Source organism: Carex rostrata, chromosome 12 (assembly GCF_964058835.1).
Source record: "Carex rostrata chromosome 12, lpCarRost1.2, whole genome shotgun sequence".
NCBI lineage: Eukaryota > Viridiplantae > Streptophyta > Magnoliopsida > Poales > Cyperaceae > Carex > Carex rostrata.
Window position 1 is genome coordinate 9,337,653 of NC_135929.1, and position 26,560 is coordinate 9,364,212.

The following is a 26,560-nucleotide window of genomic DNA, read 5'->3' on the forward strand; positions in this document are numbered from 1 at the left end:
GCTACGGCTCAATATTCAAGTTTTCAAAATCCAAACGGTCGATCCGAACCGTTCATCTTATTCTCCATATTAATATCTGCTTGGAGACCAAATTTTATAATTTTCTGAATTTTTTTACTATTTATTAAGCCACTTTCAAAATCGCTAATCCAACGGGTTTACTGTTTTGTGCAGCCACCGTTGGATCAACAATTTTGTAAAATACTTAATAAATAGTAAAAAAATTCAGAAAAATGTAAAATTTGGTCTCCAAGCAGATATTAATATGGAGAATAAGATGAACGGTTCGGATCGACCGTTTGGATTTTGAAAACTCGAATATTGAGCCGTAGCATAGAGGCCTCTATGCTATCCATAGCACCCCAGCCTAACTCTATATATATATATATATATAAATTTTACTCTCTTGGTTAATTATGAACATATCTGTTAAAAATATCTAGCAAAAAAATTTCAATTGATATGGTTAATGATCCTTAATTAGATATTATTGAGTTGAGATTATGTATGTTATTAAATAATTATTTCATTATTATAATGATTAAATATGATATATATAGTAATTGAATGTGTTTTTTTGTAGTAGTAACACCATCAGTTAAATATACTGATGTATATGCATGACCAATATTCCAATTATTTAATTATCATAGCTGCCAATAAAAATACAACATCGGTTCAGTAAGGATACCAGACAGTGTTGATCAATCTAACACCAATGGATCATGTACAGAACGGATGGTAAAAGTAAACCCCTATGTGTCATTGATTGTTTAGCCGAACCAATGTTGAAGAGTCGCTCAATACTAACTGTTCCTGAAATTTAACCGATGGCAAAGGAGGGGGTCAGGAGGGGATCCATCAACGCCATCGGTTTGTTATCCAGAACAAACAGTAAAAAATTCAACGTAATTACAGCGCTATCACTCATGACGTACACCATCTATCCGGAAGCACATCCAATGATAAATGAGCGATGACAAAAAATATTTTTTATAGTAGTGTTATTTGGAAAAACAACCACCTCTATTTTTATAACAAATTTTGATGGCGGGCTTCTCTATTATTAGGTTATGGAACAAAATTTTCACAGTTTTAGGCTTCCAAAGAATGTTTGTGTTTAATTCGTCTATGTAATTCATTGAGGTATTGAAAAAAAAAAAGTAAAATGAATATATTATGAACGTTTATTTAAAATCCTGTCATTATGTATGAAATATACATGTATTAATTAATTATGTTATCTCAATATGTGGGAGTTCTAGTAATGCGTGAAGTAGGAAAAAAAATGCATTTAGTTGCTTCCTCTAAAGTTCATATCTTTGTCATGATATATTTAGTTAGGAGGGGCATTGGAATGGCTTTCGGGCAGAAGTTTATATGAAAGTTAAGTTACTTTAGATGTAAACTGAGCCAATATTACTTTGACATAATTAATATTGTTGAGCCGCTGACAGAATAGAAAAATCAAACACATAATCAGCATGTAATGCTGTTTTTTTTTTTTTTTCATTATGTAGGTTTTGTGAAAATTGAAAATGATTTCATACCAGAATAGTGAACCTCTTCATTTGCTATACATTGACTGCTTGTGTTAACTCTGCTCATGTATGCATTGTCACAATGTGGATCCGGATCCGTTCTATCTTTTAGATTCTGATGTGCTGTCTCAATTTCGAAATATTTTTCTTAGGCATATCTATCTTTAGCTGGCGCATCTCTACTCTCACAGACACATCCAATTTGGGAAGTCTGTATTTGGTTTTACCCATAATATGGAATTGTTTTATATTTGTAAATATTCTTCTTTGGTAAGAATAGGCTGTAATTCATATATATAAACTGAGGTTACTGTCTTGGTGGGGATAATATAACATTCATTCAGAAATCTCCATTGTTATCCCTCTATTACTGTCACACATTTGCTACATATAAATATGTCTACTATTGACTCTTATTGTTTTGAAGTAGGTCGTTTCTATCAGAAAAAAGTTTTAGATACAATTATTTTGTCTATTCATGCATGCCTTCTTAATTCCCTGTTGATGATGGTGACTTTCTTCGTCAACCTGATAACAGTTATTCAATGTTTGTTACAAATATCTAATAATATTCAATTTTTTTTTAAACATCATACCTTGGTTTTACTGTTTTATACTGTATATCTGCTACATAAAAACTTACCAGTGGGTCCCTTGCTCCAGAGGACTTGGGAATCTATTGTGGAGAGAAACTGATCATCTAGTCGCTTCCAAGTCTTGATGGATTTCACACCTCCCCATTGGCCATCAGCTGTCTTCTCCAAAAATGCCGAAACTACCCTGGTTCTCCTTGGCCAACCAGCCTTTCCATATGCATGGTAACCAAAGCCTCCCGCATAGCACAGCTGTATCCCAGTAAGCTTTCCACAGAAGTCATTTAAGTGGTCATGTCCTGTGGATAAGTTTAAACAGATTAGGTCTAGTCGATTTCCCTGATGTTGATTTATGTGATGTTTACCCATTCATTAGCTAATTATTACTTGTGAAGCTTGAGCACAAAGAAAATAATATTTCTTACACCATCAACACTCCCCTAGCATGTTAACGGATTTAGACATTGGTGTGAGACATGGAAAGAAAATTATTCACCGATAATTAGTTCACAAAAACCGTAAGAGAATCTAATTTAGGACTAACGCTGTGACCTCCCCAAAAAATTGAGTTGAAGGAGTTGTACTTAATTGTTGAAAGCTCCAAGTAGGTATCAAACTGTAAATGCTTGCCTGTGAAGACAGCCTTCACGTCTCCGGCCTCGACCATGGTGGCAAAGAAGCCAGAGTTGATGGATGCAGAGCCGATGCCTTCTTGTCTCACCCCAGTAAAATTAGAGGAATCAAAACTACTATACTCAGGAAGTGGGATGTGGAAGTACACCAGTCCCGGTGCGCTCTCCTTCTGTGCATGTGGAGCACCTTTGTACATTGTCTGCACCAGTTGAGTTTGTTATATCAATAGATATTTCATGAGGGTCTAAATTTAAATTGATTCTTATATAATAGCACAACATATATATGTAGTAGAATACTGGGCTTAAGGTATACCTGAAGCTGTGATGAGGTTTTTTGGAACCAGACCTGCTGAGATGGTTTGATCCAGCCATACCCTGGGACGATTGTCCGTACAGTTGAATAGTCGCCACTATCCAAAAAGTAAAGATTGAGCACTGACTTGTTGACAAGTGGCGAACCCTCAGGGCCATCTATCTCAATGTTGTAGTTACCATATCCATCAATATCTGACCCATCAGGGTTGAGACGAGAGAGTGTGTGGGGCATGGTGATGATGTGGCGCATCACACCTTCACGGGAGAGAGATGATTCCTGGTCGTGGTTGCCTAGCACGGCCGCCCAGGGAAGCTTAAGTGCCAAGGCAGGGGCGAATGCCATGTCCATTGATTTAATCGGGTCAGTTGCGTCAGATCCATAAATGTTGTCTCCTGATTGGATGGATCGATGAAATATCAGACAAGTACAGAGGATATATGTTAATAAAGAACCCAGATGAAATATCGGGTCGTGGTTGCCTGTTCATAGGGAAGACTTTTGCGCCATGATTATCTTATGATTTCAAATTTAAATATGAATCTCTATTTAAAATTTAAAAGGTATAATGTATGGTCAGAACTTAAACTCAAATTTCTACCATAATAAATTAAAATTTTAACAATTAGATTATAAGTACACATGTGATACTTTATGAAGAGCTAAACTATATGAAAATAAAAATTAAAATTAAAATTAAAATAAAAATTTTAATTTACATGGTTAAAAAAAAAACTACGGTAACCTGAGCTATACATATGCTTGATGATTAAATTATTTATACGTTATTTTGATGGATACAGAGATTTCGGTGTGATGGTTTAATATTTTTTTCATAATGTTCCACACTTGCACAGAAATAATTGGAAGTCAGCCAAGCCACCTATCCGCCGGGTCCGGATCTCCTAATAACTCAATTTTTGAGTTTTAAATGTTGAGAATTCGAGTACCAGAGAGCAATCACACAATACAGAAAGAAAGAAAATTGAGAAAAATCACAAACAGAACACACAGATTTTACGTGGGAAATCCTCTAAGGAAAGAAAACCTACGGCCGCTCGCCAAACAAAATCTACTATTTCTCAAAGTCAGTTACAACAATTACAAAGAGATTTAATGCATATATAAAATACAAAACCCACTAAAAGGGTGCGAAAAATGGATTAATCTGAACCGCATATCTTAATGGGTAATTTGACTAATCTGGGCCGTCAGTTAAAAGGATTTTCATGCAATTGACATCTCTGAAAATAAAATTCTCCGGGCTCTGTTGACACCCAGATTAGTCAAATTACCCATTAAGATATGCGGTCCAGATTAATCCGTTTTTTGCACCCTTTCAGTGGGTTTTGTATTTTATATATGCATTAAATCTCTCTGTAATTGTTGTAACTAACTTTGAGAAATAGTGGATTTTGTTTGGCGAGCGGCCGTGGATTTTCTTCCCTTAGAGGGTTTCCCACGTAAAATCTATGTGTTCTGTTTGTGACTTTTCTCAATTTTCTTTCTTTCTATGTTGTGTGATTGCTCTCTGGTACTCGAATTCTCAACATTAGATCGGACCATCTAATTCAAATATGTTGTTTGGGATTGCTTTGGAATTCAAATCTGATACTTGAGATGCGTGTACTTACTTCGGAATAAATTGTCGCAGATTTAAATCAGACAGTTCAGATTTAAAATCCAAAAACCCAGAAGTTAATAGGGGTGTCAATGGGTACGGTACGGGTCGGGTGGAGACATTTTCATACCCATATTCATTAAAATTGACCTTACCCATACCTTACCCATACCCATTAAAAATTGATCTTACCCTACCCTACCCCTTACCCGTTAATATTATCGGGTAACGAAACGGTAGCGGGTGAATAACGGTTAATACTAGTATAATAATTAGTTTTATTATATTTTACAAATTAAACATCAAAAACTCATTCATTTTAACACATATATAATTGCATTTCTAATAAAAATAAAATAAATGTGCAATCAATTCCAACTAAATTATTTTTTATAAAGAATAAAAATTCAAAAACATGAATATACATTTAAGTGGGTTAGAAATTGAATTAAATATACATTAAAATGGGTTGGAAATTGAATTGAATATATATTTGAATTTTATAATTACCCTATAGGGTAACGGGTACGAAATAGTCATTACCCATACTCTTATCCATTTATTTAACGAAAATTTTTTTTTACCCATACTCATACTCAATAAGCTAACGAAAAAAAAATATTACCCATATCCGCCTTATCGAATACAATACGAGTCGGGCAAACGGCTAAAAAGGTACCATTGACACCCCTAGAAGTTAATCTGAATTACTATCGGCCTCCAGTTTCCTTACATGACTATTCTTTACAGTAAGTGAGCCCCACCGGTCAGATTATTAAATACCAAAAATAAAACGAGGCTGTACGGAGGACTATCCTGATTAATATATATATTTTTTTAAGAATATTCCCGTGGGATAACCCAACTCTAGAACAGAAACCCACGGAAAAAATGGAAGGCAAAATTTTCATGGAAAAACGCAGCAATGTAGTTCCATCTTCCATAAATTAATAAAATATAGACTGCAAACTTTACTATTTGAGTTGCGGATTGCATAGAAATGTTTATTACTAGTTCGTTTCACAAAAGAGAATCAATAAATAGTATAAATTAAGTTCATTAAGCATCAATAGTTTAGAGTTCAATGCCATTTCCTCGACAATAGTTCCAAAAGGCAGGTCTTTTTTGCATTGGAATTTGTAAAATAGCAGAGAGATCAGTAGGGAGCTTACCTGTAAAAACAACAAGGTCGGGGTTCTCAGCGCGAAAAACGCGATAGAGAAAATCGGTGGTGTTGAGGTCGGAGCAGGTGGGTTCCTCGTTGGATACATTGAGGCAGCCGGTCGATCGGCCGTTGGCATAGTGCATATCAGCTATCTGGATAATTTTGAATTCACCGCTCTTTTTCCCAAACCTCAACCCCTCCGTTCTCGCCGCCATGGCAGTGGTAATCAAGAGTAAGAAAAGGTAAAGGTTTCTATTGTATAGTTTTATGATCTCCATGGTAGCAGTCGCTCTGATTTGAGGATGGTTAAAGGCAAGCTATATATACGAGAAATGATTACGAAATCTAGATGTGATTTCTGATTCTTGAGGAATTTATCATTATTTATTCGCTACTGTTATCGCGGGTGTCGTACCTCATGGGTTAGGAAAACGTGTAGATTTTATTAATGAGTTTAATACTTAGTTTATTTTATATTATTATTTATTTACTTGTTTTCCATACTTTTTGTGTTTAATATATGATAATAATAAAATAAATGCATGATTGTGTGTTCTTAACTTTACATTAGTTATTTTTAATAAAATGTTATTTTTATTTTTAACATTTTTTTAATATCCAACATTTTTAGTAATGTACAACATAAAATTAATAGAAATTATTAATTATGCTAAAAATTATAGGTTGTTTTTTAAAATGTCTAAACCGATCATCTAGTGGTTGGTTTTGAATTTGTATTAATTCCAAACCGGCCACTATTTCAAAAAAAAAAAAAAAAAAATTGATTTTTTTAAAAATATTTGTTAGATTATTGTTTTTGATATATAATTAAAGATTTAAATAACATTTATCGTTTGAGAGCAGATAAATAGCGTTTAAATAGTAGGTCCGTAAGAATTGATATATCTATACTTTAAATTCGGATTATTTTTTACGACGATAAGAGGGGATCTGTTATCTGTATGTGATCACTTTTCTTAGTCAACGCCGAGTTATGCATTTCGTCAAAATGAGATGCAAGTGGAATTTATGGGACCAATAGAAAGATATCTGGACCGTTTATTTAAGTTGACGATCTTAGATTAGCTGGAACTGAAGTCTTCTCTCTGAAATTTCATACTTTGCTCCGCATGACCTATTGACTACTAGTCTACCAAAGGTTGTTTCTAGAAGGTTTCTAATTTTATATTTTGTTCGGCATGACCTGTTAACTACGAGTCTACTAAAGGTTGTTTCTAGATGGTTTTGGAAAGTGTGCAAGTTGGGGAAACAAATCTGCTGTGATTCTTGAGAATCACATGACCCTGCTTTTCCAAATCTACCCATTTATTTGTTTTGAGATTTGTGCATATAAAACAACAGATTTTGAGATTTGTGCATTTAAAAAAATAAAGAGGTGGATTTGAAAAAGCAGGGCCCTGTGATTCTTTTGAGAATCGCAGCAGATTTATTTCCGCAATTGGGGCCCTGTGATTCTTTTGAGAATCGCAGCAGATTTATTTCCGCAATTGGGTAGGAAGATGGTAAATGTGAAATTCAATATGTTTAGCATATAGGGTGAAAACGGATCGGATAATGGAAAAATTATCCCTTTTTTATTTTATTTTTATTTTTTAATACGGATATCATAATATGATGCGGATTGAATAGAATATTTACTTTAAAAAAATATCAAAATTTATAATATATATCTAATTATAATAGTTAATAATTAAAAATTTTCATAATATGTATTAAGTTATATGGTATATATTCACTATTTGAATATAGACGATTAAAATTTAAAATTATGTATGTATCTATATCTGCACGAATATTCGAATATTGGATGTTCGTCTCCATTTTCACCACTGTTAATGGTATAGTAATACTGTTTTGAAATAGAATCCATAGTGTCTCTTAATTTAACGAATTCGAGGAAAACTATTTGAATTTAACTGAATTCATAGCATTTACGAACTAACTTTATATATTTTTTAATATGGACATCACGTTGAATGGCTCGGATTGACTATTTGAAATTTGAAATTGTAAAAATAGCTTATAAAAATGAGGGATCGAGTTACAACACTCTTGAGTTACAACATCTATTTTTTTCATTTTCAAAGTCCAAATCATCGATCCAAACCGTTAGATATTAAATCTATATTAAAATGTGCTTGGAGACCAAATTTTACATTTTTTGAATTTTTTTTACTATTTATTAAGATGGGTACAAAATCGCTGTTTTTTAATGATGCAGAATTTTAATAAAAACAACGATTTTGTACCCATCTTAATAAATAGCAAAAAAATTCCAAAAAATGTAAAATTTCGTCTCCAAGCACATTTTAATATAGATTTAATATCTAACGGTTTGGATCGATGATTTGGACTTTGAAAATGAAAAAAATAGATGTTGTAACTTTGTTGTAACTCAAGAGTGTTGTAACTCGATCCCTCCTCTATAAAAATATAGTGTCAAGACGTGTCACCATAAAATAGTGTAATAGGATCCATCCTTATATATATATATGAGTTAGGCTGGGGTGCTATGGATAGCATAGTGGCCTCCCGTGCTACGGCTCAATATTCAAGTTTTCAAAATCCAAACGGTCGATCCGAACCGTTCATTGTTTAATCTATATTGAAATGTGCTTGGAGACCAAATTTTACATTTTTTGAAATTTTTTTGCTATTTATTAAGATGGTTTCAAAATCGCTGTTTTTATTAAAATTCTGCACCACTGGAAAACAGCGATTTCAAACCATCTTAATAAATAGCAAAAATATTCCAAAAAATGTAAAATTTGGTCTCCAAGCACATTTCAATATGGATTAAACAATGAACGGTTCGGATCGACCGTTTGGATTTTGAAAACTTGAATATTGAGCCGTAGCACGGGAGGCCACTATGCTATCCATAGCACCCCAGCCTAACTCTATATATATATAGAGAGAGAGAGATGTATGCTAATATACAATCAATTGTTCCTGAGGTCCCATACAACCAAGTCATTTTTCAATTTTTAAAGTCCAAATGATCGATCCAAACCGTTCATCTTGTTCTCTATATTAATATGTGCTTGGAGACCAAATTTTACCTTTTTCTGAATTTTTTTACTATTTATTAAGCCACTTTGAAAACCGCTGATCCAACGGTGACTTCTGATTTTACTGTTTTGTTAAGCTACCGTTGGATCAGCGGTTTTCAAAGTGGCTTAATAAATAGTACAAAAATTCAGAAAAATGTAAAATTTGGTCTCCAAGCACATATTAATATGGAGAACAAGATGAATGGTTTGGATCAATCATTTGGACTTTAAAAATTGAAAAATGACTTGGTTGTACGGGACCTCAGGAACAATCGATTGTATATTAGCCTACCTCTCTCTCTCTCTCTCTCTCTCTATATATATATATATAGAGAGAGAGAGAGAGAGAGAGAGAGAGAGAGAGAGGTTAATGTGCTTTCGGTAGCATATGAGCCGAAATACGCACGGTCCAAATTTGAAATTTCAAAATCCAAAAAGTCGATCTAAACAATTCATCTTGTTCTCCATATTAATATGTGCTTGGAGACCAAATTTTACATTAAGCCACTTTGAAAATTGCTGATCCAACAGTGGCTTAACAAAATAGTAAAACTGTTGGATCAGCGATTTTACAAGGTGACTGAATAATTAATTCTACAAGGTGACTTAATTCTAACTTTGAAGGAATTAATTCTAACTTTGAAGGTGATTTTATAACGGTGGCTTAATTCTAACTTTGAAGGAATTAATTCTACAAGGTGACTGAATAATTTTTATCATGCACTGGTGGACTTCTAGCAGTCCCAAGACAATTAATCTATTTATTTACTTTGACCACTTGAGATCTGCCTTCCAGGAATCTTAAGACAATTAATCTATTTATTTGTTTTGACCACTTGGGACTTGATAAATTTCCGTTGGTTTACTAAAAAAAAGTATGAATAGTGTTTAATGTTTTTGCAATTCTTATGATCATAGTATTAATTTAGTTTTTCCCTTTAAATATGTAAGCCGCTGTTGGATGAAAGGGGCAGATTGAATAGAAAAGTTTATTGTGTGTTTTACTTGTGACTTGAGTGTTTATTTTTATCTTCTCCTCTATTACTACTAAATCGATACGTGAGCTTAACGGACAATATTGTATCGGGACTGCCTTGCGTCAAGTGGTATCACTTTTTACTCTTCTCTTTTACCATAAAACCGAATACTTGAGCTTATCAGGCAAGACAGTATCGGAACCGCATTGCGTCAATAATTTAAGTTTACTTTGTCATAGAAAAAACAATGATATCAAAATCCAACTATATAAAGTATATATATGTAAAATTACGATAATGGAGAAAACTAACAATATTTTGTTTTACCCAAATTATGATACAATTTACTCAAATTCAATCGTGAGTCTTACAATTAGAGAGGAATACATAATTATGGTGTGATCGAGTTAAAACAATTCAAAACATTTAATTCAATGTGAAACTATCAATATAATAATTTGTTACGCATTGATAACGGAAGCAAATAAAATTTGTATAATGTAGCAAAATCGAAAATTAAATTCCACTCATGGTTCTGAAATTACTGCGTACTTTCAAGATTTGGCTTGGATTTCTTTTGGAAACCTAAATCTGATTTTTATAATTACTGTCATTTTTAATAAATTTGACCGTAGATATATTTTAAAAAATATTCAATCTCACTTGTAAACTCCATCCTCCCGAATATCAATATTTTTACTTTAATGGTTTGTTTCGATTGTATCAGTATACAGGATATTTGGAAATTAGATAGGTTTATTCTTATGAAGGATTCCAATATTGTAGAGGTACTTAGAGGTGTTGTATTGTGGAATTTATAGCTAGAAAGGAATATATTGATTTTTAAAGCAGAATAAAAAAGAAGTGTGCAAAGTTTGGGATCTTAGATTATTTCAATAGCTCATTTTTTATCTATGAATCAAAGATATGCTGATATTATTAATTTAAAACTTATGCTTTCTTGTGATGTGAATGACCTATCAGTAAATTCACATATCCTTACTATGGCGGAAGCACATAATACAATCCTTATATATACTTGGTACATGTGATGTATCTGACTTTAGAGATGTTACTCCTTGAACGTGTTTAGTGCTGTTGAGATTATCTTGGTTTTAGGGGGGGTTTCTGCTTATTTCTAGGTTCTTTGTATTTTGTTGCAATGCCACTGTTGATGTTATTTTGTGGTTGTTAATTGTTATGCAGGTAATTTTGTAAAAATACCTAGTTTGGCTTACACTGAATGTTGTTACTCTTGTATGCTGGTACCAGTAAAACATAACTCTTGTATTGTTTTCATGCTAATGGAAATTGATGAGGAAGCCTACTTTTGTTCAAAAAATATATATATAATATGCGGCACAAAAGTTTGCCCCCTAATCTACTTCCCAATTGGGGAAAATAATTTGTGGCCTCTTTTGATTTTAATTAGGAGAGCAATTTGGCTTTGAGACTGATTCCGCACCAGATCGAAATTGGAAGAGATAAATGTTTCTTATAAAATCAGTATGACTATGAGAGACAAGTTATTAATTATTATTTTATAAGTTCGAAAAAAAAAAAGAGTTTACATTATTCCTAGAAATATTTGAATTTGAATAGAGATAAATGATTTAATCCGTAAACGAAGCCTTTTCTCTCTCTGCTCCGATCACTATAAGCTCTCCCACTCTTTTTTGCCACCCCTATGTGGGACAACTAATCAAACAAGAGATTCTGACACACTTTATATTTTCTCTTTTTTGTTTATTCTTCTTTTTTCTCTTCTTTCTTACTTATTTTTCAGGCCAATGGTCACCTCTATATCTGCTCTATTTCTGTGTTTTTTTATCATTATTTCTAAATCCTTTCTCCATGTTTTCTTTCTTATTTAACTTCTATTATTTATTCTTCTCTTTCTTTTACGAGTCAACAATAATGTGTAAATATGAAAAATTTTATTTGAATCGACAATTATCATATATTATTTTGGTTAATCAGTATTTGTATCTTAAAGTTCACATGAATCAATTATCTGACAATTAATTGTTTTATATCTGTAATCGAATCAGTATTCGTGAATTATCTGCTCTATATTTGTATTCATTTAAGACAGATTTCATTTTAAATTTGACATTTATTTATTCGTATTTATTTCCGCTAAATGATCGGTGCATACGAATTTTGTATTAGCATTATCTACTATGAATTTGCTCAGTTTTCACTGACTAAGAGGAACTAATGACTAGTGTACATTAAAATTTTGGATTTGAAGCTACTTAATTTCAAAATAGTTACATATATACCAAACCAAAAGGGGTCTTATTTGAAAGACAACATGTGTTTTTATCAGAGTTCTAAATAACGCACTATAATATTTTTGGACCATAAAAGTTATGACGCTATCGGCGTTATAACACGTTATGTGCTATAGCACTCTATAGCGGTGCAATATGACAATAGCGTTGTTTTTTCGACTGTTTTGCTATGATACAATAAACACAATTTAAACCTTTAATTTTTATATTTAAATAACCTCGTCTATGTATTCATGCAGATATTGGAAAAGAGTAATATGAATAGTATGATATGCACTTGTATAATTATGGCATACCAATAATTGAGAAGTTATAGTAATGTGTGAACTATTTTACCACTCGTAAATTAAAAATAAAAAGACGCATTTAGTTGCTTCCCTTCAAGTTGGCATCCTTGTCATGATATAGTTAGGTAAAGAATATAATTAGCATGATCAATCATGCACATTTGTGCCATTTTATCAAATGGTGGTACGTATATAATTACTCACATGTTAGTCATAAATCTAATTTCTTACATATATAAATGTTAAGCTACAATAATATAACTCTTTAAGTAAAAAAAAATAATGATATCAAAATCATACTATATATCAAATATATTTGTAAAATTATGATAATGGAGAAAACCAACAATATTATAATTTACTCAAACTTTTTTTCTCGTGGGGTGTCAAGCAGCTCAAAGTTCCTACGGCGTTCATTGTATGAATTTTTTTCTTAAAAATTCCATATTTTAGTAAATTCATTTTATATATAGCATAGCATTTCTTTAATTATGCATTTCTAATTCATTTCTAGAATCAATTCGTCTCATTGCTGGTGTTGGATGTTGACACTAAAAGAAAAATTAAAGCAGTAGTATCAAGATGTGACCAACATAATTTTAGGTTATTGCTAATAACTTGTAGTTACCTGTATGATTTCAACATCTATGAATTCATTTACGGCTGTCTCGTTTTAAATAATATTATTTTAACTTCATTTTAGTCATATGCCGGAGACTATTTAAATTGATGTTAGATGATTCAATTTCTATTGTAAATTAATGGTTGGTAATTTAAAATTATTGTATGATTTTTGTATAATTTTTGGTCCTGTCATGCTTAATATAATGTTAATATGATGTTAGATAATTCAATTTCTGATTTTTGATTTTTGATTGATTTTGGGTCTTACTGCTTAATAGGACAATTTATTAGATATTGTAAGATTAAAGCACAATTTATTCTTTAAAGCATAATTTTTTCAATCTAGCCATCAATTAATCATGTCTATGTCAAGTTCAAGGAGTTGAGGCATTGAATTCTCTCTCTGTCATGTCTATGTCAAATTCAAGGTTTTAGCATATAACGCAGTTTCATGTTGTGTTATGCTTCTGTTTCTTCAACTTTTTGATTCAATTTCCCGATTTTTGTGTATGAGACCATGTTCAAAGCATGTAGTGGACCTTTAAACACATATTTACAATATTTTCTGCAATTTTTACATGTTTATTTTGTTGAGTTTGGCATAGAGTTTGACTAGTGCTGACTGTTTTGCCCATTCTGAACAGCTGACATTCAGAAAATTATTGTGAGCAATTGGCTTAACCAAATTATTGTGAGCAATTGCCCATTATATAGAAATGATGGTCACCTCATATACTATATGCCAGAAAAATATCAAAAATTATTAATATCAGAAGCTATGTGTAATTAACGTATTTGTGAGGGGCAGTTCATATGCCATCTCACAGTGTTTGACCCAGTTTTTGTTTTTGTCAGCTGAGATTCAAAAATCGATTTAAAATCACCAAAATCCCTATAAATGGAAAATTTTATATAGTGATGCTTAGCATGTCATGCTTTAACGTGCACAATCTTGGAACATTTCAAGACCTGTAGCTAGGTTTAGCACTTTATTTTTCTTTTTGACTCTTTTTAGGGGGTACGTACGTTGTACCATTAAGGGTACCATTGGCTCTCCCTTTGTCATATACAAGGTGAGCATATGGTATGGTGTTGTGAGGCCAGTTCAAGGGTTCTACAAAGTGCTTAGGATTCACCTATACACTTATATGCATTTTAGGGTTTTTGTTAAAGACTCATGTTATCTTCACTTCTTATTTATTTTGATTGATGTTGTAATTTTTGTTATGTTGAATTTTTTTTTTGCAATTATATATGTTTGCTACTCCTGGTAAAATTTCAGACTTCGCCACTGGACCTCGTGTCTTCCTAGCTGCACGCTGACCAAATCAAAATCACGCATTTCTTCCCAAATCCGAACTGTGCTCGAGCACAAACGTCTGGTACAATTTGAAGTAAATTTTCCGGTCCCTGACATGTAACAATGTAACAAGCATTGTTACATATGCCTTGAGACAATATATTTCAGGCAATATTAATTAACAAATTTAGCTTTTTTGTGAAAAGAAAACATAAAGTTTTGTAGCTGATGTATTTTTCTCTTATTTAATTCTAAATTAATTAATAATTATAATATAATTAGTAATATGTAACAAGAATTCTAGTAAGAAACAACTTTGGATCTCAATGGTCATTAAATAAAAATTAGAAAGTTGGACATCAATCTTAAATTCAATCAAAATAAAAAAAACCATCATTCTGGTGCTACACAATAAAACAAATCCAAAAATTTAGCGGACAAATCTGAACTTCTTATCTTGTTCTTCTCTGATATGATCTGCACAATTATCCTAAAATTTTGTAATACGCAACAGTCGTCGGTAAATATAAAAAGGCTCTATACATGTATTAATTTGGCAACAATAGTCCAGTCTAATTTAGGTGGTTATATACATGAGCATGTTCTGTTGTAACATCAGAAGCCAAGTTCTCGGACTATCAGATCAGTTGGTTCATATATGAGAACCGAATCTCCTGTTCCTCTTGTGGGCAGAAAATTCTTGCCCCTAAAGTCACTGACAAATGGCCCCAGAGGTGAGTTTGAGAAAAAATTATGTCAAAATTCACTCCAAACCCACGTGTCAATGACTTTAGAGACATAAATTTTCTGCCCACATGAGGGCAGTTGATATGGTTCCCCATACATGTACTCAAAAATAGAAGAAGCCAAGCAATTCCACAAGAAGAAGCCAGGCAATTCACACAGAAACGATGAAACTTCACAATGAATTATCCAATGAGTTGGTTGATATATGTACTCCAGAATTTTAAAACAGAAGACGCCAAGCAATTCACACAAAAAAGACGAAACTTCACAATGAACTATCAAATCAATTGGTTCATATATGTACTCCAGAATTTCGGTGAAAGTATAGTTTGTAAAACAACCCAGCTATTATGCAAAAGAATTAAGTTACTGATGAGAATAATAAGAAAAGAAGTTAATAAGAACACTAAGGTCTATTCGGCAACATGGAAATTTTTAATATGAGAATGAGAATTTCAATTTGTTAAAACAAACGTCATTTAATCTATTGAAAGTTTTACAATGTACGTGTTTGGCAAATGGATGGGAAATTTGTTAGGATGTTGTTTTTCTTCTTCTTCTTTTTATAGAAAATGTCATACTAAAATTAAATTATATTAAGTGTATTGATACTAATCACTGATTATGATTAATATAATTGTATATATCAGATTCTCCAAAAAATTAAAATTAAATGAGTGAATAAAAATGAATGACCGCGAAATTACAAAGAGCTTTTTTCCGTCATACACAACTTAAAAATCATATTGTAAAACTTATTTAATTGTGTTTGTTTTATTGTATTCTTAAATTATGTTTGTTTAATTGTGCTTGTTTATGGAAAAACAAAATAGCTAGCAACAAAGTAAATTTGGTTTCGAAAATTATAGTTATTATATAAAATGAATAAATTTGACAATTAAATATGGTTTCAACCATTGCAATAAATAATTAGAGCATTATACACTTAATTTTTAAGCATTGTTTGTCCTATATAGTTGGAGTATTATTAGAAGCAAGAATTTTTGGATTTGAACAACTTCATATTAATTAAGCTGGAGAGAGCTATGCAACTTGAAAAAAAAAAAAACAGAGCTAAGACTTTTTTTTTTTTTCCTCCATATAAGCTGAAGGCTGCTGGGAACTAAATCTTCTAGGAAAATGAACTAGGAAATAAAAAGATGTTGCTGAACAATTAAAGGGAAAAAAAATACTAATGTAGTCATTTTTCTTAAGAAAACCCATAGGATGAGGAGCTACCAAACAGGTACTAAATTATCATATAATAAAAGAGAAAGACAACCGATATAATCGTTTTCCATAACCCCAGATGTGCACAATATCCCTTGACCACTTGAGATACAAAGTTTAAAATATATAACACATTAAAGATTATCAAATAGTGTGCATATATATGTGTAGTGGCGGAACTACACAGGGTACGTGCCTCTCCGGCTCCCCCACTTAAAAAAAGTTTAAAAAAATGCTCCTATTTAAATGCTTTTCTCAAAAAAAAAAAAAAAAAAATATATATATATATATATATATATATATATATATATATATATAAATATACTTAAGATATAAAATATTATAAAATTATGTCTCTATCTAAAATTTTTCCCCAAAATATGTTCTACTATGTCTCACCCTATAATTCTGTTCCACCCCATTTTGCTCCACCATGTTAGAAGTGCTGATTCCGCCCCTATATGTGTGCTGATCAACGATCTGAAACCAAAGATCCATAAATGCAACTATGCGCTTTATGGGCTTCATTTGATAAGTCAAAGCCCCTGATTAATAACCCTTAAACTGAGTACCAATATTAATTATGGACCGGGAAGTACCGTCTATATGGGCCTCAGAGTACCAATATTAATTATTAGCTCGATCAATTTATCATATATGCAATGCACATGCGTTAATTATGTCATATACACGGAGTCCAATAATAGCTGTAGTATCTTACCTGGAAAGGTTAAAAAAATGCAACAAGTTTCTGCTCTCAATTCCATGTCCTTGTCATGATATTAGTTATGTAGAAAACATAAATAGAATGATTTAAGCATTCAAGTATGTATCATTTCACATGTTATCATAAGTCTGATATCTTAAAATTTATGAAGGTTGAGCTACATAGCACCAAGATCATACTTGTTGTGTCAAGAACAACATTATGAAAATTAAGCTACACAACATATATGAAAATTAAAAATATTGGAGAAAACCAACAATAGTACACATTTACTAATCTTTTCTATTACATTTCTGATGAACTTAACATCAAGTTCGTTTGTAGTTCCTGAAAGTCTATCCTTTATTACCATACCATTCCCAAAGATGAGCAGAAGCCAAAAATTAAAGTTGCCAGATGTCATCTCGACCAGTATACCAAACACGCTCAACACCCGTGACAATTGAGAGTCACCAGACATGCTCAACAGAAAATTTAGCATTATATATTCCAATGTTACTCTACTCGTGGAGCTAGCAGCAGGAAAGAAGAAGCGCTACCATTGGTGTCACGCACTTAATCAACAAATTGAGGGCATGAGAAGGAAGGGCGGTGAAACAATTATCCAAAAATGCGTGCAATTTAAGCTTGAGGAAGAGAAATTCCTCAAATTGGGTCTGAAGGCAGAAAGCGCAATTTTGAATTGGTCAATGCGCTGGTTGGAGGAGAAGGACGCTGGAGCAAAGGGCTCAGGCTTGCGGACACGGATGATTTAAAGGACTGAAATTGCTAGGGTTTTCCTGTTGACTTCACTAAACTAATAATCATTAATACTACACCCGAGACAGTACCAGAATATACCAAATACATGCCCGACCTTAGACATGATGATATTTCGACTATGATATCTATGTACTTGCATTTTCTCTCTTTTCTACTGCTATCTTGTTTAGTACCTCTACCATGGGTATTTTGCATCAACAAGCACTTTAAATGGTGTTTGCTCGTATTAATCTGACCGTGGTGGTTAATTCATCATCTCACTACAATGCGGGGACCACGCTGTCAGAAAAGTAGACAAAATAGGAGAAACTAGAGAGCACCGGAGCAGGGTCGTTGACGATCTATTAATACAGATCAGCTTCTAACTGCTGACTTGTATGTCCATGTGGCATGCTGCGGTTAAATAGGAAAATCTAGATTACGAAATCTCAAGTAAATCTTGCTTATTTCAAAAGGCTGATTGTTGTATGGTTTTAGATTATGCAATTGAATTAGAATTGTAGCCGTTGTAATGTGGTTTGTTTGCAAAAAGGAAATAACAACTTTTGTAGCTGTCGTATTTTTTTTTCCCGTTTTTTTTGTGAGGAAAAAATTGGATCTAGCCCATGTTTCATTCATCATTGCAGTTACAAAAGTTTAGTAATTGCAAAATTAAGAAGATACAAGTTACTCGAACAAACTTGAGCTCAAGTAAGATAAATAAGGTAAAGAAAACACAGAGAAACAAAAATATGAAGTATAAGGAAAAATAAAATATAAAGAAGCGAAGATGCTGGAAGGTCAATCTTCTCCCCTTGGTTGATTTCGGCTGTGTAACAGTTTGCTCAACTTCCTGTATCAACTGTTTATGGGTCTTTTCTGTGTCTCTAAAGATGTGTACACATTTCTCTTCAAATGACAAACATTGCCACAAGTAGGGATCCTCTTTCTTTTTTGCCATAATTTTGCGGTAGAATGGCAGCTATTGGTTGTGACCTCATTTGCACTGTGGTATCCATCTGTTTGTACATCTCAGTTGCGAATGGGCACTGTCCAACCAAGCATCTGTTTTTTTTTCCCTTTTTCACTATAAATTAACAAATAATTATAATAATTAGTAAACTATAACACGCATTCTAGTGCTATAAAATGCGGCTAGTCATCTTTAGTGTCAATAAAACAAACCACAAAAATTTAGTGGACAATTACTAACTTTTTATCTTGTACTTCTCTGATATGATATACACAATTCTCCTAAAATTTGGGAACATGCAACTCTCGTTCTGGTAAACATAAAACGGCTCTATAGTATATATGTATTAATTCCGAAATAGTATGAGCATGTTCTATTGCAACTAATTAATTCAGAAGCCAAGCAATTCAGAAAAACAAATGCTCCACATACGTACTATCAAATCAGTTGGCTCATACAAGTATTTGAGTGAAATCAGAGAAATGTGAGCGAATTGTTTTCCAAAATTTCAAAGAAGCATTTGCTATGAGAAGAATTTCGGTAAGTATGGGTTTTAATAATAATCCAGTAATTACGAAGTTACTGATGAGGATTCACAACAAAAGATGTTAATAATAAGAACACTAATTAAATTATAATATAAAGAACAGAAAGACAGCAAATTAATCATTTTGGACTTAATTTGTTGATTTCGGTTCAAAAGACATTTCTGAATAAATAAAAAAAATGATTTCAAATTCAAAGATACTCCATCTATTTTTTTTTTTAAATTTGATTTGACATTTCGTCAAATGATGTCAAATGATTTTTTTTTTCAAAAATAGATGTAGTATCTTAGAATTTGAATGCACTAGAAGCACCAAGATTATTTTTTTATTTACCCAGAAGAGACTTTTTAACTGGAATCAATAACTCGGATCCAAAATATCTTTATTTTTTTTTCCAATAACACATAATGAAATATTTTAATTTTGCTCACAACCGCATAAAATTCGACCTGAAAATTATTGATATGGGTTATATGTCACAATCTTTCTAATAAATTCAATTATATAGTATGCCATCTATTTTCAAAGAAATATAAAAATATTTTGAATATTTTAATAGAAAAAATAAAATAAGAATAACATCTAATATTTAATTAAAATAGAAAATTAGAAAATCCTATTTCCTATAAATTATTTACCTGGCATTTCTGCATACGAAAATGTCATTTCCAGTAAATAAACTACCTAGAAGAGTTTCAAGAAATTATTCTAAGAATTCAGGTTCTGTTTATCGGACTGGACAGATTTAAAAAAAAAATTCTAATCGGATGTAGATTTTGAAATTATATATATATATATATAGAGAGAGAGAGAGATGGGCTACGGTGAGCCATGGAGTAAAATGAGTTGGTGTTCCATGGCACTATATTTCTATTTTTAAAATTCAAACAACCGATCCGAACTGCTCAACATGATCTCCATATTGAAATGTGCTTGGAGACCAAATTTTACATTTTTTGAAATTTTTTACTATTTATTAAGCAATTTTGAAAATCACTAATCTGATGGTCCAGAAATTTTTACTGTTTTTTTACTGTTCACAGCAAAACATCAATTTTCAAAATTGCTTAATAAATAGTGAAAAATAGAATATCTACTAATTTCTAATACAATTCATTTCTATAAACTCTACAGTTCATGTCATGCAAGCAAGATTTGTTTGTACCAAATTCACGGTTTAGGTTTTATTTCGTCATGCATGTACTAATTACAAAATTTGTATATAGTTATTGTTTCTTACATTATATCACATATTTATGCCATGCAAATTTGAACCATTACCATATAACTTATCTACACTTATCTAGAAATCAATCAAACGATTCGACAATTAAAAGCAAGCTACCCACAAACACAGTCATCACACAACAACAATATCAAGCAAACAATAAAACCCACAAACAAACAACAGCAATAAAATTAGTTAGAATGATCAAGGAATAACTCAAAATCCACACCTGTTATCAATGGCACAATGGGGCTCGAAGTCAAGTCTGTTGTTCGTAATCAAGCTATCTGAGTGATCTGCAACCAACCGTAGATCTCAAGAAACCAACCAATTGCAATTCCGTCAGCTCTGTTTCCTTCTTCTCACGTTTGTATATGGCTGCCGACACTCCACCTTTCTTCACTCTTTTCTCTGTTATTTTCTTCCCTGTATCCCTTCTTTTTATTTTCGTTACTTTTTATGTTGAGAGCATATTGGACTGGTCGAAAAATAATAAAAATGAATGGTTCCCTCATATCCCCCGAGCAAAAGAAAATAATATCCAGAGAGATAAAGAGGTTCCCTCATCAAAAGTAAAAGAATAAAATAAGATTAAATATGAAAAGATATAGATTGTTGAACTTATTCAATTATAAAATTATATCCGTATTAACCATTTCAATATTTTAAATAATGGAAAGAGACCATCAGCGGCATAAATAATTAATTGAGTTAGGTGAAAAGGCACTCAATATGGCTAACAGGCGTCCCTCACCTACAAATTTAAATTTTAAAATAAAATTCTTTTAGTAATTCTTATTACTTAATAATTAATTCATTAGTGCACAACACTTTTTTAAGTATAGAAATTAGTTTACAACATACAAACTTTCTAATTAACATGTTATTAAATAAATCTAGATTCTAATAAACAGGCTGTTAGAAAATTTGAAAAATATCTCAAGGCTAATAAAAAATTTAACTAATCATAGATTGACTACACAATCAAATAACTTTCAAATAGTTCTTCATCTCAATTCTTAAAAACCAAGATAAATAATAATAAGTTACGACGACACTATAATATTTTTTTAATTACGTGTTTCACTTTATGTCAAACAAAATAACTAAATATACGAAAATTGAGATGTTACACATATATCAAATTTAATCATATTTTATAAAATAAGAACTGATTCACATCAATCATTCCCAAAATATGGAATTTTAAATTTAAGCTTTATGCATTTTTAAAAGAGGAGGGTTTAAATGCCTCCATTTTTTTTTTTTTTTTTGCCTCCACCATGCTTCAATTTTTTTTTTATGTATCTATCATTTGAAAAATCAATGTCTAGAAATGATTCATATTAGTACTTTTTTACAAGCTCTTGATGACAACCAAAACAAAGTTGCATTTTCATAATGTTTTACACATGCATATAAAATGATGTAGATCATATCCAATGGTTTTATTTTAACTTTTAAGTTTTAAATTTAGAGTTATTAAAGTTCTTGAAAATAAAAGCATGATGGAGGCACAAAAAATGGAGGCATTTGAAACTCATTTTAAAAATGGTTAAGGTTTTCAAATATTATGAAATGATCTCCGTTTATAATTAGTTGTCACAAGCGATGATTCAGATTGCTCTTCTCCAAACATTATTAAGTACAAACATATCCGATAAAGTATCTTTTATTTTACTTTCTCTACTTGCATCAAAAAAAATATATGTTTTCTCCACAGCGCGGTCCGTATCCTGCAGGTGTACCTTGCACCATAAGTCTCACTCTTACTATTCACTGGTGTCCCCAAGCTAACCCTACCTGGCCAGGACCATATATTCTACTTTAACCTTAGTAAAAGACAATGTAGCTAATTGAAGATATTGTCGTTGTGTCAGATTAATTATTGCCAACCATTTGATTATTATATATTTCTGAACTCCACCAATTGAATCTGTGTTTTATGCGACGATGATTTGTTAATCAACGACGTGATTCATTTTTTTTGTGGTTAGTGAAATTGTTAACTATGTTGTTCCTATGATGCAATATTTGTTTTATTCATGAAAAATGTCCAAATGAGAACCCAAATTGACTAAAGCATACTCACGCATTTAGGTATCCGACATGATGCGACTTTTTTCGCAGTTATTTATTATAGTATCATGTTATTTGAAAATATATTATTTAAAAAACAGTATATTTCTAATAATATATGGGTTATAGTGTAAATTAGCTACTCATTAAATAATAAATAAAATTCAATTAATTTATTTACAAAATTATGCATGAGACACATGTCATCACTTCGATAAGTTTTATCTTCAATTATCTAGCTTCACCATGTCACCATTTCTTTTTGTGTCTATCTCTCTCCTTGTTCTTTCTCTATTTTCTTTCTCTCTCTTCTCCCTTTCTCTCTCTTCTCATAAATATTCATGGGACCAAATTTACTTACGTGACATAATTATAATTTAATTTTTCGCACAAATATTCTCAACACTAAATATAGCGGTCTAGGCGGGACACCATACTGAATTTCATATGATTTTTCATGAGATACACCCCGCTCCCTATGAGGAAAGGTGGGACAAATATGTGTCATTTACATCCCGTATTTTTAAATGCAAATAAATTTTTATCTCACTTGATTATTTTTCGTACACGTTATAATCTCATGAATTTGTTATCGATGACTACAGTATTTCCATTAAGTACAAATCTTGGGGTAGTTAAGGTCAAGTATTGTATATTGCATCAAGATTAATATACACTTTGATAGAATGCTCAAAGGAATCAGAATTTCTGAAGATTTGTATCTTCAAGTACAAAAACATGAGACAATATATTTAAAAAAGATAGAACAATTAAAATTTTAATTTGGATTCCTCTGTGTTTTATTAGTTGCTAGTTAATTAAAGTCTACTTAATATTATCAATAATATGACTTAATTTGTAAGATATGTTGCCTTATTTTGTGATTCGATGTGGTACGATTTATATATGTTACGTTTCAATAGCATATTGTTGTCTTAACTAATTTGTTTCAGATGTGTGTGGCTTTGTATATTGATTGAATATCTGTATTTTATAGACTGGTATGATATAATAGATTAAAATTTAAAATATATGTCTTTTAAAGTTGGTAATATTATTTTCAGCAGCTCGTGTTTTAAATTCATACTCAGGCCATGTTTGGTTGTAGAGTAAGAGGTGAAGTAAACCCTACTCCACACAGAAGGAGTCAAACGAAGAGTAATATAGAAGTAAGATGAAATAAGAGGTGAGTTAATCTGTAGTAAGTTCATCTCTCCAGGTGAATTAACTTACTACATACTCCACATGTAGAGCCCACTATTATAGACGTAAGTTCATCTCTCAACATCTTACTCCTTCATATGAATTTATTTAATCCATGACTTTAAACTACCAAATAAGATGTAAAATATGAGTAAGATGGAGTAAGCAATTTAATCCTCGTTAATTTTACTCCATTCAATTGACGTTCAGGAAATATAATTAAAAATAATTGCAAAAAAGTCACGTCATCACTACAACATTTTGTGTTTTCTGCGACCGGTAACAGCGACCGAGATTGGCGCCGGTCGCAGAAAACGATTATTTTTCCCAAAAAAAGAAAAAAAATGGCAACTTTGGCGCCGGTAAAAGTCTTTTTTCCAAAAAAAACGCTGGCGCTCGCTCGCGCCAAACCCTAGCAGCGTAATTTTTTCTTCTCTCGCGCACCAACTTTTTCCCCAATTCGACTTTCTCTGCCTAAATTTCAATTTTGCTTCTTTATCTTCAAATCTGAGCGAGAGAGAGCAGGAGAGAGCGGGAGAGTGAAAGCCTTGCCAATAATTTCAAGAGAGAGAGCGATGGAGAGAGATTTGATGGAGAGAGAGAGATCGCGTCCTCTCTCCTGGCTTTGACCACGCCTTCGTTCCTGCGGCTCTCCGGCATCCGTGAGTCCTTCCCTGCCGTTCTTCTACTGTCTGGTTGGTTTCTTAATTTATTTGTTTATTTGAAATGGGTATTGGGGTAATCAGAACTGTCGGCATGAGATTAGCTTTGCCACGATCAATTTTCAGGAGATTAGCTTTCTCCGTGGAACTTTTCTTATAAAACAATTTTCTGATAAAGTCCTTTCATTTACAGGAGATTAGCCATTTCAAAATGATTTTTAGCCAACTGACCTTTTCTAATCTTGTGTAGGTAATAAAAAGACACTAATAGAAATTGTCCATATTTATAAACCTGATATATGATAATTAAATTGATAATAATTTGCTTGATTTGATAAATCCATGTCTTGTGAGATTGGTAATGAGCCATCTTTGGATTTAGGTCTTAGCCGGACTAACAATTTGAATCTCGAAAGATAATTACAAGGTAGCACACTGATTATCTTTATTTATGTTCTTGGTTATTGAGGATTGTCAACTGAGCTTCATGTGGTCTTTTTTTTTAGTGCATTTTTTGTTCCTTGTATGTTTGATTTTCTTGGTCTCACTTTGAAATACATCAAGTCCTCGACACCAACATTAAAATTTATTTCTTATTGAACAGATTAATGTGTCAGTAATCAGATGGGGTGGTGCAGAGCTGTGGTAAAAGGTGAACTCTAAGTCTTGTTAGTATTGGAATTAGAATATGGTCAAATGGACTTATCGCTGTATTTTCTTTAATAATTTGGAAATTTTTTTTTATGTAATGCAGTTTGATGCTCTTGTTTCGGCTTTGCCATTGTCTAGAGAAGAAGAGCAGTTGCAAAGAATTGCTGAGCGATCAAGTTCGCCTCTGACGATAGCAAGTTCAACTCCTCTCTCCTCTCTCCTCTCTCCTCTACCTTCAATTAGTTGTCTTGCTGTTTTCTTATCCAATTTTATTCTAATTTCCTGTTAATTTGCTTAAGATCGAGGGTTTAGAAGTGTGTTATTTAATTAATTTCAGCTCCTCTCTCCTCTACAGCTATATGGTACTTGTTCTTTTCAATTAGATTGAAAATTTGATGCAATTTTTTTTAGCGCTTTGCTAATTCATTGTTACTTGTCTTTTTTAGCAGCATATAAACGTGATTATTACTCTTTCTGCTGAAGAGGTAAACATAAATGAACTTTGTTACTTTATTTAGCCTCAAATGTTTTTTTGGAGATGACATGAGATGACATGAAACAGCCTCAATCCCCTCTCTCAAGTATATTTCTAAGAACCCCTAAAATTGCTTTCTATTTGTATAATTTTGCATGATTATTTGATTTGTCAAGATTTTAAACCTGTTTGTTTTTGTGTGTCAGATTCTGATCAATCCCAGTTTAAAGATGGAGGTTGATGAGGTACCGATTGACTAAAAGATATATCACCCCCATCTATCTCCAAATATGCACTAGTGTTTGTGGTTAATTAATTAGGGTTTGCAAAAAACACATAGCTCCTTACTGAGAATAATTAGACTGTCAAGGTTGTTGTGGTTAATACTTGCTTCTGTTCCGCAACATGTCCAAGTCTCTTGTAAATGGAATCAGTTTTCATGTTATGAACAAAATCTTATTTATTTTTATCTTGTAGTGCTCAATCTTGAGATATTGTTTGTACTTGTACTGGTAAATTTTATAACATTTTATAATTTTCATGGTACATCAATCTTGAGATATTTTTAAAATCGATGGATATTTTATTGTTTGTACGTTTAGATATTGTTGTTTTTGTTTGATCGATGGGGAAAAGTAAATAATAAAAAAACCCAAAAAAAAACGGGTTTGATTATCAGCGACCGGATTTGACTATCAGCGACTATTTATTTTGGTTGTAGATATCTTTTCATGACGTCAGCAAAAAAAAAACAACGACGAAAAAAATTGGTCGCAGAAAACTTATCAGCGACCGGATGACGTCATTCAGCGACCGGTGACGTCATCCGAATAGTATCTGCGACAATGCTTTCAGCGACCGGAGTTTCA

The 26,560-nt window shown here is 32.0% G+C and overlaps 1 protein-coding gene and 2 long non-coding RNA genes across 3 annotated transcripts; 2 read left to right on the plus strand and 1 right to left on the minus strand.

Moving 5' to 3' along the window:
• Positions 1 to 1,807: 1,807 nt before the first annotated feature.
• LOC144563535 (putative inactive purple acid phosphatase 29) lies at positions 1,808 to 6,279 on the minus strand. The gene is made up of 5 exons (XM_078313031.1): positions 5,876 to 6,279; positions 3,083 to 3,477; positions 2,765 to 2,966; positions 2,185 to 2,433; positions 1,808 to 2,069 (listed from the first exon to the last, which is right to left on the minus strand). Exons 1-5 carry the CDS (start codon positions 6,144 to 6,146, stop codon positions 2,065 to 2,067), a joined length of 1,122 nt encoding a protein of 373 aa, XP_078169157.1. The 5' UTR covers positions 6,147 to 6,279; the 3' UTR covers positions 1,808 to 2,064.
• Positions 6,280 to 24,900: 18,621 nt separating this feature from the next.
• LOC144562722 (uncharacterized) lies at positions 24,901 to 25,671 on the plus strand. Its single transcript, XR_013514190.1, has 3 exons — positions 24,901 to 24,923; positions 25,170 to 25,217; positions 25,320 to 25,671. It is a non-coding gene; the product is annotated as an uncharacterized LOC144562722 (long non-coding RNA).
• Positions 25,672 to 25,739: 68 nt separating this feature from the next.
• LOC144563558 (uncharacterized) lies at positions 25,740 to 26,156 on the plus strand. The gene is made up of 2 exons (XR_013514379.1): positions 25,740 to 25,797; positions 25,898 to 26,156. It is a non-coding gene; the product is annotated as an uncharacterized LOC144563558 (long non-coding RNA).
• The last annotated feature ends 404 nt before the right edge of the window (positions 26,157 to 26,560 follow it).